This window comes from Neofelis nebulosa, chromosome 15 (genome assembly GCF_028018385.1).
Source record: "Neofelis nebulosa isolate mNeoNeb1 chromosome 15, mNeoNeb1.pri, whole genome shotgun sequence".
Classification (NCBI taxonomy): domain Eukaryota; kingdom Metazoa; phylum Chordata; class Mammalia; order Carnivora; family Felidae; genus Neofelis; species Neofelis nebulosa.
The window spans coordinates 75,367,218-75,381,905 of NC_080796.1; the positions used below are offsets into that span (position 1 = coordinate 75,367,218).

Here is a 14,688-nt window from a genome sequence, read left to right on the forward strand (position 1 = left end):
CTCCCTCCGTCTGGCTCCAACCCTCAGTGGGCATTTCTCCCCTCCGACACCAGAGCCCCCTCCTTGTCTCCCTGCACACCCCACCGATGGGCACAGAGAGGCAGCAGGTATGGAGAAGGGTGTGGGCTTTGGAGTCAGGTGTGGGTTCTAAGTCTGGTGCCTCTTAATTGTTGTCACCTTGTGTAAGTTACTTCTCTGAGCCTCAGTTTCCTCTTCTGAAAATGGGGACAGTGATGCCCATCTCATAGGATCATTATGAGGATTAAATAAAATTTCATAGCGAGCAAGCCTAGTGCTTGGCACACAGCCGGTGTCCTTCCTTTTCTCTCTCACGTTTCACTGTGACCCTGGCCGTTCACAAGCCCCTCGCCACGCCCCGGCCACCCCCATGCACCCGAGATGCCACTTCACCCCACGCCTGTGTCTGTGCCCCCATGCACCCATTCGTCCTCACCTCCGACAGCCCTGCTTCCCAAGCATCTCTAAGTCAATGACTCACGAGTTCCTGTAGCCAACAAGGCATGGGGCTCACGGGTTGGGAGGCAGGCGTGGACAGGGGAGGAAGGCAAGGTGACACATTACGAGGGACAGAAGCAGGCGCATGCGGCCTGGATTTGACCTGCCGCCTGAGGCTGGGTCTCTGATCCTGCGGGGGACCCCCCCACCCCGCCCCCGCCGGTCTTTCATCTGCCCACAGCCGCCTCCCAGTGGGCCCTGCTGTGTACATTGTCCAGGAGAGCCTCGCCCCAGAGCATAGCAGATCTGGGTTTGAATCCTGCCTCTGTCACTGCCTGCCTGCGTGGCTTTGGGCCAGTTACCTTAACTTTCTGGGCCCCAGCTCCTTGTTTGTAAACTGGAGATAATGCCTACCTCCCTGGATTGCTGTGGGGATGAAATGAAGCACTTTGCAGAGAGGTGGTGCATAAGGTCCGATAAATGGTGAGCCATAGTGTTTTCCTGCCCCCTGAGAGTTTTTTTTCCTTTCTCACCTCCTCTCTGTTGCCTGGCTGCTCCCCAGCCACCCCCGACTCCTGCAGCAGCCCCTTTACTCCTCCTCATTCTTTTTATTGGGACCCACACAACACCCCACCCCTTCTGCCTTGGTCCCTGACCTTGGCCTCTCTCCCCAGGGCTTGTCAGAGCCCGGCTGGCTCCGGTATTGGCAGGCTGCCCCCCCTCCCATCTCCTGTGACCCCCCCTCCTCCCCCCGCCTGCTCTGTCTGCTCTGATCACATCAACTGTTCCCCCCGGTCATAGCCACCCAGCCAGCCCCTTTTCCTTCTGGGGCTGGCACCTTTTCCACCTCCAGCCCCAGAGGGTCCGGCCTGGTTCGAGATGGCCACACAGGAGGCACCGCCAGGAGAGTCAGATCCCTTTTATCGCGGCCACCTGAGGCCTGCCTAATCAAGCCCCGAGGTCAGTCTCCTTCTGAGAGAACTGCTCCTCTTCTACATCAATGTCCCCAAACATGAGGTGCTTTTCGCTCCTGTCACTTCCCAGCCTCTGGTTCACCAGGGCAGTTGAGGCTCCCAGAGAAGGGAGCTGAACATGGGGGTAAGGGTAAGGCTGGTGGTCACGAGAGCAAGCATTACACACACACCCCGCCCCCCCCCCAGTAAGAGCCATGGGGAGCAAGGACACGAAACGACAGCACAGGGTTAGCGTGGGGCTGCGCGCCCTCTTGTCAGCCTTCCCCTGGAGGGCCGGAGGCGCACAACGGGCATCGACTGGGGCTTTGGACAAGCTATTGATCTAGATCAAGGGCACTGTGGAGTGGGTATATGTGAGGGGCAGGGTGGGGGTGGGAATCCGGACTAATGGGAACACGGACACACGGAACAGGCCTGGGGCTGAAGCAGGGCACCCCCGCCCACCCCCGCACGGCCACCCGCTGCAGCTATAACTCGGGCTCCGTTCTGCCACAGCGGAGACACACCCGCCTGCCGCATGACGGTCAACAGACCTGATCCTCCTCAGAAGAGACCCCCCCGGCGGGGAGCCAGGCTGGACCCCTGTGAGGGAAGACGCTGGGACAAGAGCACCAAGGACTGTGGGCTTCTTCCTGGCAGAGGGGCTCCGCCCTTGATCTCCTAAAGTCTTCGTTTCAGTTCTGCCAGGCAGGGCAGGCCATATACCTTCTCCGGAGCCCGGGCTGGAGCCCGCCAGGGGCACAGGTCCCTCACCTCTTCCGGACACCCAAGGGTGACTTTGAGGGTGCCTGGAAGACATGGGGAGAAGGGGAGAAGGAACAAGATGATGGAAGAAGCGCGCTGGAAGTTTCTCACGGCCACTTCTCTGTAGTACTTCAGAGCAGGAGGACTCCAGGTTGCTGTGGGCTGAAAGGCCCTCGGCAGTCTGGCGGGGTGATCTGGAAGGTTAGGAGTTCTGTTCGAAAGGTAAAGCAGGGTGTACAAGCACCCCCCCCCCCCCCAAAAAGGCCCTCCCCCGGAAAGCCTCAGGGCAGTGGGAAGGAGGCTGGGGAGGGCAGGCGGCTGGGCCGGCCTTCAGTGCCATGGGCGCGACATCAGGGCGAGAAGCTCTGTGTGGGAGCCCTTGGAGAGGATAGGTGTCCGGATGTGGAGCCCTGCCAGACAGGCTTCCTGGCCTGGGCCAACGTGATCCAGCAAAGGCCAGGCGCTGGTGGGAGAGGAGCTGATACAGGGACAGCACGAACGGCAGACGAGTGAGAGCCAGCTGTCTTGGGAGGCAAAGAGCAGGGGTCAGCATCCTTCCCCAAGGAGATGGCTCTCCATGCAGGCAAGCTTGGTGGCTGGAGGGGAGGAAGGCAGACGACCACCAAAACTCTCCTGCCTGCTTCTGTGTGATATGTTTGATATTGGGTTGTTTAATTAGGAACCAACTAAATATCAAACATATTCTTACAGCAGTGGGCAATTTGGCATCAACCTCTGGGGCCCCTTTACCGAACCGCTTATCTCCAGGGTCCCTTTGGAACACCGGTGGCTGCAACCTACGTGGGTCTCACTCTTAGGCTGGAGAGCTCATGCGGGAGTACAAGAGCAGGAACTGGAGTTTCAGTTCGTCCCGTATCTTTCCCTTTTACTGGAAGGGATGTAGCTCTGATCTTCTGTCCTTGTATTTTTTTCCTCCTTATTCAATACTGCCCCCACCCTTATTAACTGCTGCTTCCTGGCCCTGGGACTCTCTTGTTCACTAGTCCTGCAGCGAGGGTCTTTGGTTTCTCTGCTTCCCTTCAAGAGTCAATTGATAGCCTATCTGCCCATCTACCTCTAGTGACTGGAAGACCTCAAGAGTAGACTCCAGTGTTGCCCCGTGCCCTGGTGGGTGTCTCAGTTACCCCCCTGCTGGGGCTTAGTATTAACGCTAGCCATCTTTCCTTGACATATGACTAATTAGACACATTCATAGTCTTCTCTGGTAGCTCTGGTCACCTTGAACAGTGCCCACCTCTCCCCTGGCGTATTCTCAGATTGTGTGGCACTGGTGTACTGGGATCAATTGCCACCTGTCAGTAACAGGCTCCAAGTGGAGGAATGAACATGGCCTGGAGTCAAGCCAGGGAGAACAGAGCTGGCACCGATGAGGACTGTGATGGTGGATGGCGGTAGGTTGGGTAAGGAGAGAGCAGAGGACAAGAGTGGAGAGCAGCACAGTGCTTGGTCAGTGTGGGTATGAAAGTTCTACCTAAAGACCACTGTGGGCAAACAGAGGGCATGGTCCCACCCAGATTACTCTGATCCTCCCCTGCTTCTCTCCCCCACCTCACTTGAAGCTCTGGGAGGACCTTCCAGGGGCCGACGGTCACCGCTTACTGTGTCCCTGTGGCTCTTAATGGGGAGGAATGATGTCTCCCTGCCAATTAGAGACTCTTGAAATAGCACAGTAATTTGATCTGGGGATCCGGGGGAATTGTCAGGGATCATCACGAGTGACCTCTCCTTTTTCACGGTTGCTCAAGCTCCCTGAATGCTGGGAATCAAAAGGTAAAACTCAACCAGTGGACTTTGACCAGCATCCAACACAGAGGGGGGTGAGGGTGATGGGGAAACGGGAGGGCAACTAGGACCCTCTGGGTGAAAGCTACGCTCCTAGCATTGCCAAAGTACCCTCCTGTATTTCGGTGTTCTCCCCTCCCCTCGCTCTTTTAAAACACCCACAGAGCTGCCCAGAGGGTGGAACGTGCCAGGGTCAGGGAGAACCTCTGCCCTCCCCCACTTTCCGTTGTCTAAAATCAGCCTCAGCTGTTCCCCCATTTTTCTTTGCTGGTGATGTCAGTCCATCAAAGTATCTCACCCTGCGCTCCCCCAGGGAGAACAATAATGGGATGGAAGGAGCTGGAAAGACCATATTAGGAACAAGAGGTGGAGCCGTGAGCAGAGATAAAAGGCTCGAGCCTGGGGGCCGCCTAGTCACTCAGCCAGCTGCCCTCCTCTCCTCTCCTGCCCTGGCCTCCAGTTCTCCAGGTTTCACAGGCGAGCTCGCCAGCAGCCACAGCGCATGATGGAGGCCATCAAGAAAAAGATGCAGATGCTGAAGCTGGACAAGGAGAATGCTCTGGACCGGGCAGAGCAAGCTGAAGCGGAGCAAAAGCAGGCAGAAGAGAGAAGCAAGCAGGTGGGTGCTGGCGCCGCTCTCTCTTGCCCGCGGGCGAGCAAGACTGTGAGATGGGAGAGGGCTCTCGTGGGAGAGGCGGTGACCGCCAGCCCGGCTTGTTCTCTGGGTGGGAGGGACTCTCTTCTTCCCCGGCCGCACCGGATAGGCAGAGGACATCCAGCGTCTCGGCTCCAGAGGGCCTGTGTGACCTGGGGAAATCCAGCAGCCCCCTCTGAGCCCTGGTGTGTCTGCCAGATCTAAATGGAGCGGGATCGTGTTCTGGGAGAACCCAATTTCTAGAGGAAAATGTGGGGGCCGGGCACCCAGGATCTCTTTTCCCTTGATCTTTTTTTAAGATTTTACTTTTAAGTACTCTCTACACCCAACACGGGTCTCGAACTTATAACCCCGGGATTAAGAGTCACATGGCTCTACCGACTGAGCCAGTCTTGAGTCACAGGCATCTACCCCCTTACCATCCCGGGGTCTTGGATGAAAACCCACCATGGCTTGGTCATCTTAAGGTCAGAGATCCCAGGGTCACAGGTCAAGGCATAACTCCCAGGGCAGCTGGCTGGAAGGGGCTAGGGAGAAAGTATGCCTCTTTGGGAATGAGCACAGGGGTCTGTCAGGGCTTGGGAGCCCCCGGTCTGGGCCCGCTCCACTGTGTGTGACTCGTGGGGCTCCTGCAGCTGGAGGACGAGCTGGCGGCCATGCAGAAGAAGCTGAAAGGGACAGAGGATGAGCTGGACAAGTACTCTGAAGCTCTGAAGGACGCCCAGGAGAAGCTGGAGCTGGCAGAGAAGAAGGCTGCTGACGTACGTATGACGGAGTCGGAAGGTGGGTTAATCCGCACGTGCAGAGCGCCATGTTGATAGGACGAAGCTCCACGCTTGGACACATACACACTTGTGGATTCAGAGTGTAGAAATAGATGCTCGCGTGCATTTTTGCACACAATCGCATGCTGACATACCCTCCTAATGGCATGTTCATTTGTTCTTAAATGTCTCGTTTTTGTCTCATCCTCAACCCAGGAACTTCATTATGTTTCCCAGGACCCAGACAAAGGGAGGGGTCTCCAGGTCCAGACTGCTACCACTTGTCCCACCTCCTCCCCCATGCCACATTCCTCGCTTTTGTGTCCAAGCCCTGGCACGTAGATGTGGATATTAATAGGGAAACTCTCATCTCTCAACCGCCCAGCAGAGCCAGCTCAGATTTCACAATGGGACAAAAGAGGTCACAATGACCCTGGCCCTCTATGGGTTTATTTATCTGGGCCACTGTGGGCACCTGCCCTTATGCCACGGAGACACCACAGCAAGCATTGCTCATGACAGGCTGGGTAGCAACAAGGAGTCTTACAGGGGAAAAGGGGTCACCACCAGACCATACTCCGTGGCAATGACTCACTCACTCAGCTTCTCTGCAGTTGGGTTCAATTTTTCCATCTGAACGTGAAATGAATCGTTTTTTTCCACTTCATGTTTATCCCGTCACCACCTACTTCCATTTACCCTCAAGCTTAAAGCTTTAGCACAACAGTAAATGAGAGGTGACAAAGGAAAGAAGTTTGGAAGAAAAGTGACATAACAGCAACAAAAGAAAGCGTGGGATTGATGGAAATACAGTCAATTCTTAGCACGGAGTTAATAGGAAAATAGGAGCATGCATATATATACATGCATATATATGTATATATATATATGCATGTATGTATATACCCACACATACACATATTTTTAGGAGTGCACATATACTTTTTTTAATGTTTACTTATTTTTGAGAGAGATAGAGCGTGAGCGGGGGAGGAGCAGAGAGAAAGGGAGACACAGAATCTGAAGCAGGCTCCAGGCTCTAAGCTGTCAGCACAGAGCCCGATGTGGGGCTTGAACTCACAAACGTGAGATCACGACCTGAGTCCAAGTCAGACATCTAACCGACTAAGCCACCCAGGTGCCCCAGGAGCGCCTGGTTTTGGAAAATAGAGAGACAGAGTGGGTCATTCGCAGATGTTTCCAGACCCTCAAGTTTGGCCTCTTTGCTCTCAGGCCCATCATCTCCCCTTTGGCACTCTGCCACCTGCAGTGGCCAGGGAACGTAACGAGGGCTGTTGAACGTATCCTGCCAGAGGTCAGAGATACAAAGAGGATCATATATGTTAGACATATTTGTCGTTTCCAAGAGTTTCGTCCCCTGCAAACTATTAATTCTTCCTTCTTGGAAAACTGCAGAAAACACAGGTTACCTCCAGAGGTTTGGGCAAATGCTTGATGGCCTGTTGGAACTACCTGACCAAGGTTCCGGGTCTAGATGGATAGATGATCTCTCTGGCTCATAGGGACAGAAGTTTTCGCAAACTGGCAGTGTCGGGTTAAGGGGAGTTTTATGAGATGTTGGGTGACAACTCTCCTGGAGAGTCTAAGGCTAAAGCGGCAGGTATGTGGGTTGGAGGAGGTGTGTCCAGGAGCAAGGAAAGAACAAACAAGTCTAACCTTCGATCTTGGGAGAGAGAAACACAGAGGCTCTAGATGATACCCCTATTTCACTGGGAAGATAAAGGAATGTCCTGGGGATGAATTCTGTCTGTCCTACGCTGTTGCACACATACAGACACGCACTGTCATCCCCCACCCAGACAGGGTGGGTTCAATATATTCACTCGAAAGAAGTTACTCATGTTTACATAGGAACCCACCAAAACCCATTTCAGTATGTAGTATGTGGGTAGAAAAAGTTGTTTAACTTCTCTCCCCCTGTTAGCTTTCCCTACAAGTCAGCGAGTACCCTCAGAGGCGTGCCCGAGGCCAAGAAGTGGGGGAGGAAGGCTGTGAGCAGCAGGCAGAAATACGTTAGGCTAGGAAGGAAGCAGGAAGAAAGGTTTTTTTTTCTCAGAGCTGGGGTTAGCAACCTTCCACCTGTGAGCTAAATCCTGTCACAGCCTCGTTTTGTACAGTTTTACTGGAATGACACCATGCCCATTCGTTTGCATATCATCTACAGGCTTTGTCCCATGGAGGTCAACACACCCTGTGGCCTGCAAAGCCAGAAAAACTGTACTGTCTGGCCTTTCCCAGAAAAAGTTGGGGGATTTCTGCCTCAAAGAATCAGAGAAGGAAAGTGAAGTGTTTATAGGAATTGGAAAAAGCGCTGAATAAGGAGGAAGCAAAAGGTTTAAAGCAGAGAGCAAGGGTCAGAGTCACCAGCAACATGATGTCTGCATCTTCAGGGGGAGGGTGCGCGTCCAGTACAAGTGTCCCGGGAAGTTCCCAGCTCAGCTCCTACCCTCGAGGCTAACAGAGCAGATTACTCTGATGTGGATATAAGGGCAGGAGAGGGAGTGGAGGGAGTCAACGACTCATGTTCACACAGGGAGTTCTGGTTATCTGAGCAGCTTTTCTGGAAAGCACAGGATTTGCTGGATTGCTTGAAGAAAGAAAAGGGCAAGGGTATGGCAAGGTCAGTACAAGCTTCACCTTTTCATCCCTGAATTGTATGAAATCGTTTTCAAAAAATTGTAACAAAGCATACATCACGTTTGCCATTTTAACCACTTTTAAGGGTACGGTTCAATGGCAGTAAGAACATTCACGTGTGTAAGGGCTTCTCAACCCGAGGTGAAGTCAGAAGCTCATTAGGGTAAAGCAAGGGGAAAGAGGAGTGCAAGGATAGGACAAAGAGTAATACCAGACGTGAGAGGGGTGGGGGATGGACACGTACACCTGCTGATACATTGTTGTATTGTTGGTCACCAGGAAAACATTAGCACTGGGCCCTTTGCTGCCCGTCCATCATGCCTTTAAAGGGTATCAGGAGTCAATCCACCTGTTTCCCTGGATCAAGAGAAGATTATCTGTTCACATCTACCAGACTCAGGAATACAGCGGTGCTGCGAGCAGCCTTGGGTTGGTCTGCGTTGAGGGCGCCGGCCGCTTCGCTAGGGCAAAGGGAGGTAAACAGCGCCCCCTGCTGATCATCACCCAGATGCCAAAGTCTCGCTTCTGTCTCCATCTTCTCTCTGACCAGACTTCTCCAAGAAGAGCTGGAAAAATTCTTTTTCCCAGGAGGGAAAAAACAGTACACAGCGTACTCTACCAAGCAAATTATTTACTGTTTGAATTGTTTCCTCTAAACAGCTCATTGCTCAGTATTTCTCAAAGGAAATAGGAAGAGGAAGCCTCTGGAGGGAGTGTCTTCAGAACCAGGCATTGAGGGCAGCGCCTGTCTTACCTACCAGTCATTTCAGGGATCAGGAGTCTTAATCCTGAGTCCTGCTCCGCACCATAATTTTGAGGGGAAAAGAGAGTCGCAGCAGAGGAGACATTTGTTATGATGGCTTACAGGGAAGGCAGGCGTACAGTACAAACAAGTAGGAGAGAACAGGAGGTAAAATTTTCAAGTCTCTTTACTATTGTGCTTCCAGAAGTCCCACGTGGCAGGGACTGGGAGGCAGTTTCTAACTCAGGGCCCCTGAAGGTAGACGTGGCAGTGAAACTGTTTAGTTATCACCGAACAGAGGCTCGGTTCCACAGGACGTTTGCTAGGCACTCACGTGGCTGTTGCCCAAAGGGTCTGGTAACAGTGATCTGTAAGAGAGGACTCCTTCCTGATAAAATCTTTCTCACCTGCACAGAGAAATGTGACGACTGATTACCATACCTAAATTACTCAAGGTTCGGAAGGCCTGGCAGGTTGGTGAATCGCTGGTGCACAGCGACCCTCCAAGGTGACGGGGGAAGGACGAGATCCGTACCGATGCCAAGGGAACGAGAAGTCCGCCATCCTGGCCTTTTCTCTCACCCCCGGAATTCCCTGCCTTGACTTTCAGGCGGTGGGTTAGGGTGGGAGAGAAGCCTACCTGGGCCCACCCGGAGCGGAGCGGAGGCTGCAGAGCCGGGCTCTTCTGAGGCTGGGGCCCAGCAAGCCCTGGCCTGTCCCGGCACCCGAGTTGGGAGCCTGTGTGCGGTGGGTGGAAGCCGGGGCGGCGTCGGGTGCGCGGTGAAGGCGGACGCCGCGCGGCCCGGCGGACCTGCTGCGGGGCAGAGGGCGGCCTGTCGCGCGCCTTCCGGTTGCCGTGGTAGCCCGCGCCCGGCGCTGCCCCGCCCCCCTTTGCTGGGCTGGGAAAGGCCCCGCCCCGCGCTCGCGCCGAGGGCCGCCCGCCCGGGGTCTGTCGCGGCAGGGCGCGGCGGTGACGCCACATCCGGGCGGGTGGGCGAGTTCCGGTATTTCAGGGAGGAGCAGGCGGAAGTGGGGGTGAGAAGCGGCTGCAGCGCCGAGCGGAGGAGGCAGGAAGCCGAGAGCGAGCAGGGGCTGGGTGGGCACCATGGCCGGGATCACCACCATCGAGGCGGTGAAGCGCAAGATCCAGGTTCTGCAGCAGCAAGCCGATGACGCAGAGGAGAGGGCCGAGCGCCTGCAGCGGGAAGTGGAGGGGGAAAGGCGGGCACGGGAGCAGGTACGGAGAGGGCGAGGCGCGCGAGGGGGAGCGGGCGCTGCAGCGGCCGGGACCCCGAAGGGGGGCCCTTGGTTTCGCGGCGGAGCGCGGGCCGCGGGCGCCGGCTGACTCGGAGATGAGGTTGGAGCCCGGCGGATGGGTGGGGCTCACCCGCGGCTGGACCTGAGGCGGACGAAGGGGGAACTGGGCGCTCGGGTGAGCCGGCTTGACCTTTGAAGGAACTGAGCCTCGCGGGGCCTGGAAAGTGGTTCTCCTCCTCCTCCTGTCTCCCCGCTCATTCATTCAGTCCTTCGGAGGCTGGCGCGGCCAGGGGAGGGGCTCAGCGGCCTCTCCCTCCCCCACTCCTCGGTGAAGGGCGGGGTGGGGGGGGGTGTGGAATTCGCTCTCGTTAGAGGTTTCCGGCCCAAGGGGGGAGAGTAGGTGGGTGCCGCTCTGGCCTGGGAGGGGCAGGGCCGGCTTACTGTGCGGGGGTGGGGGTGGGGGTGGGAGCCGCCGGAAAGCCCCCGGCCTGGCCTGCTGGCAGCCTTTCCGCTCCCTCCTCCAGCTCAGGAAATGAGGCTGCAGTCGGCTGAGAGGAAGCGCGGTGCCCTCCCTGGAGGAGGTTAAGGCCACAGCACCGCCTCCCATCCTCCGGCCTGGGGCTCTTTCCTTTTGTGGGGGCAACTGCTAAACCCACTGTGTCAACCGCCCGAAGCAGCCCAGGAGGAGTTGGTACCTCACTCACTATGTTAGTGCAAATGTGCGAGCCAACAAAACTCGCCTGGCCCTAGCCCTGACGACCTGGAAGGCGGGGACTTCTGCAGGATTCTGGCCTTGATTGCTGAAGTGTAATCAGTGCAGGCCCAGCCTTGGTTAAGAACACTTCTTCCAAGCGCAGCTGATAAGCCAGTTTGTGTGGCCGAGACTCAGATTGAGTGCCAATTTCTGTCAAGGTTTCTGGTTGACCTCGGCAGTGTGGTTCGTGCAGACAAAATAATGAGTTCCAAGGAGCCTCTAGTGACACTCTGTTGTTTCCCAGTTACCCGCCACGGTGTCTCTTTTTATTAAAGATAGTATTGGCTCAACTGGAAGTTGGAACGTAAAATGTTGATGAAATGAATGGTGATTCTCGAAACTGCTTTCTGCTTAGAGGAGGGCCAGTAATTTTAGTAAGCCACAAGACTTTCCAGGGTCTAGGGTACAGGCTAAGGGGTGGAACTGATCTCCTGACTTGGTTTTGGAGAATCTTGAGGCTGGAGAGAAAAGTAAGTGTTGCTAAAATTTGAAGACCTTATGAGGAACTTCTGTGGTTTATTGGTATTCCTTGTTGTTCTCTTGCCTGGTCAGTTTTTGTTTTTGTTTTTGTTTTTGGTTTTTGGTTTTTGGTTTTTTTTCCCTGGCTGCTCCACTGGGGAGTGGCTGAGAATTACTGTTTTGGGGGGAGAGTGGGAGATTGTTAGAATGCTCTTGTTTTTCTACCTGGGCGTAGAAATGCTGGGGTCTTGTCTTCTCTGTCATCTTTTTCTCGGGGGATTTCCCCCATGTTCATTATATATATTTTTACGTTTATTTTACCTATTTTGAGAGAGAGAGAGCGAGTGTGCCCACAAGGGAGGAGCACAGAGAGGGAGAATCCCAAGCAGGAGTCACACTGTCAGTGTGGAGCTCGATGTAGGGCTCGAACTCCCCAACCGTGAGATCACGACCTGAGCTGAAATCAAGAGACCGACTGAGCCACCCAGGTGTCCCAGTGTGAGTAGCTTCTAATTATCAATTCAAGTGAGATGGACTGGCTGGGTGACTCTATGGCTAGTGACACTTCTCTCTGCAGACTAGATCCCCTTAAAGAAGACAGGGTTGGCTTTTAAAGAACCGGCCATGTGTTGAGCTGCAGAGTGTTAGGCTCAGCATTGAAGTGTGGGCACCCTGGGGATAGTTCCAGGGTGGGTGACGCCCCTTCGCCCCTCCCCTCTCCCGGCCGGCTTCCTCGCAGGAAAACTTGGCCTCAGTTTTCCCCTGGTCTTCCAGGTGATAGGCAGAGGAGTGAGCAGCTCCAGATGTTCTTTAAGGTTCCTTCCTCAGCGCCTGCCGGATTTGCTTACTGAGTTGAGGTCTAGTGAGGAAGTCTTCAGATGGGGAAGTAGGGTGATAGTTAAAGGTTGATGAAACCAGTTTCTTCTTTCTGTTCCCCAGCTTGAGGGAGCTTAACCGTTTGGCTTTCTGCTCTGGTGAACTTTGAACTCCTCCTGAGGAGGGAGGGGTGCTTGGGCTTGGCCTGTTACCCTCTCAGGCATTCTGGAGTGTGGGTTTGGCAGCCTCCTCCTTCCTCTGGAGCTGGAAGCTGGGCACTCCCTGATGGTATCTCAGGCTGTTAGTGGGATCATCACTTTATTTTTCTGGCTGCTTTGTGTGACCCTTCGCTCTTTGTTGGGAAGCTGGGTGAGTCCAGAGCTGAGACTGCAGTTGTTCTGGGAGCGGCCTTTCTTTTCTGCTTTTAGTCTGGAGACTGACCTTTCACAGTGTAGCATCATGGCAGGTATACTTTCGGTTCTGAACCTCCTTTGCAATTCTTGCTAAACTTAAACAGGGGGCGTAAACATAATGTTCAAATGCATCATTTTTCCTTACCTGTTTGTTTTGTTTTTGATGGTGATAACAATACACATAACATAAAATTTACTATTTTAACCATTTTTTAAATGTTTATTTTTGAGAGAGAGAGAGACAGAGCGTGAGCAGGGGAGGGTCAGGGAGAGAGGGAGACGTAGAATCCAAAACAGCTCTGAGCTGTCAGCACAGAGCCTGACGCCGGGCTCGAACTTAAAAACTGTGAGATCGTGACCTGAGCCGAAGTCGGATGCTTAACTGACTGAGCCACCCGGGCACCCCTATTTTAACCATTTTTAAGTTTACATACAGTTCACCTTATTTGTTTTTAATACCTTTCTCTCCTAACTTACTCTGGTATTTCCCTCCTTTTTTCTGGTCTGAAAAATTGAGAAACACTATTGAAGAAGCGAGTGAGCTTTAAAACAGCAGGTTTTGGGGCGTCTGGGTTTGGGTGGCTCAGTTGGTTAAGCGTCTGACTTCGGCCCACATCGGGCTGTATGCTGACAGCCAGAGCCTTCTTGGGATTCATTTTCATTCTCTGTCTCCCTCCCTCTCCCTCCCCCCCACCCTCCACCCCCCATTCATGTGCACGCACGTGCGCTCTCTCTCTCTCTCTCTCTCTCTCTCTCAAAATAAATAAAAGCAAAACTTAAAAACAAAAAACAGGCTTTTGGCCCTATTCCCCATTTCCAATCTCTGGGGGGATTGGAATGCCTGTTGTGTGGCTCTCCTTTTGCTGGGTCGGGTGGACCCTGCAACAGGCTTTATCACCTTTCTTTGGTTTAGGTTTACTTTCCTGCTGATTACCTTTCTCTTTCCCTCCCGTTGGCGCACACACTCCTGGGGCGAGGCAAACAGCCCTTTGCTCTGGAATCTCCGCCTTTGTTTACTCTGTGGCAGATAGCTCTGCTCCCTTCCTCACACCTCCCCCCCCCCCCCCCCCGTGACTTTAAAGTCCCTAAGGACACAGTGTCACCCCGGGTAGATACACTTGTGTGGACACCGTGAACCCCGGAGTACTCCTTTCTTCACAGGCCCAAGCCTCACTTTTCCATTACTGGTTTCCTTTGATCAAAATTTCATCTGTGGCTTTTGTCTACAAAGAGAAACCCCAGAGTGGCAGAATGCCAGATTTAGGCTAATCCCCTTCTGTCCTTGGCCCTGATCTGCCTCCGAGCACGGCGCCCCAGCACTTCCTTGCCTCGAGGTGTGTGGCGCGCCGGGGAGTCTCTTCTGTTTGCAGGATGGTAGCACTTAAGCCACACTCTTTTCACAGCCGAAGCTGTGGCCAGCCTCCTCCTCCTCCCCCTTCTTCTTTTTGTTCTCCTAACATTTATTCACCTTTCAGAGACGGAAAGACAGAACGCAAGTGGGGGAGGGGCAGAGAGAGAGGGAGACACAGAGTCCCAAGCAGGCTCCGGGCTCCGAGCCGGCTGCCCAGAGCCTGACGTGGGGCTCGAACCCACGAACGGCCAGATCATGACCTAAGCCGGAGTCGGATGCTTAACCGACTGAGCCCCCCAGGCGCCCCGTGTGGTCAGCCATCTTCTAATGCGGAGGACCCTGTTATTACCTGAAGGAAAGACCTCAGAGTCTATCCCCCAGGCTGGGCAGAGGTGGATGGGCTGAAAGTTCAGAACCACATCTGGACGTGCTAACCCTTGGGTAATTAGAATAGCACAAGGTTTAATGTTTCCTGTTCTGGTTTGCAGAAGTCCGTCCCGCCCAGTGTCTTGCGGGACTTGATTGACCCGGAAGGGATGAAGGGATGGGTGTTGTGCGTAGGTTCTGGCTTGAAGGAAGAGTCTTCCCTTATTCCCTTAGACATAGTCCTAGATCTTGATCCTGCAAACTTCTGTTTCTTTGTAAAGAGAACTGATCTTCTGTAGGAGGAGCAGAAAGAGAACAGTGACTGGCTCCCCCCCCCCCCCCAGGGTCTCTGAAGCTTTGGTGGGGACACCCCGTGGCAGGTTCTGCATTTGATATAGGCTCCGTCAGTGTGTGTCAGTGTGTGTGTGTGCGTGCTCTTGCTCTCAGGAGGGCACCAAGAGGTGCCTTCTCCTCCC

At 54.2% G+C, this 14,688-nt stretch overlaps 1 protein-coding gene across 14 annotated transcripts in view; it reads left to right on the plus strand.

Moving 5' to 3' along the window:
- Positions 1-4,382: 4,382 nt before the first annotated feature.
- Positions 4,383-14,688, plus strand: part of TPM3 (tropomyosin 3) — a 28,165-nt gene continuing 17,859 nt past the window's right edge. For 3 of the 14 annotated variants that reach the window (XM_058702257.1, XM_058702253.1, XM_058702256.1), the window contains exons 1-2: positions 4,384-4,596; positions 5,268-5,393. In XM_058702257.1, coding sequence (XP_058558240.1) covers positions 4,480-4,596; positions 5,268-5,393 — 243 coding nt within the window. In that variant the 5' untranslated portion in view covers positions 4,384-4,479. Of the gene's footprint in view, positions 4,597-5,267; positions 5,394-9,802; positions 10,034-14,688 lie in introns of those variants that run through there. The other 11 variants (XM_058702263.1, XM_058702262.1, XM_058702252.1 and 8 more) reach the window with 9 other exon arrangements.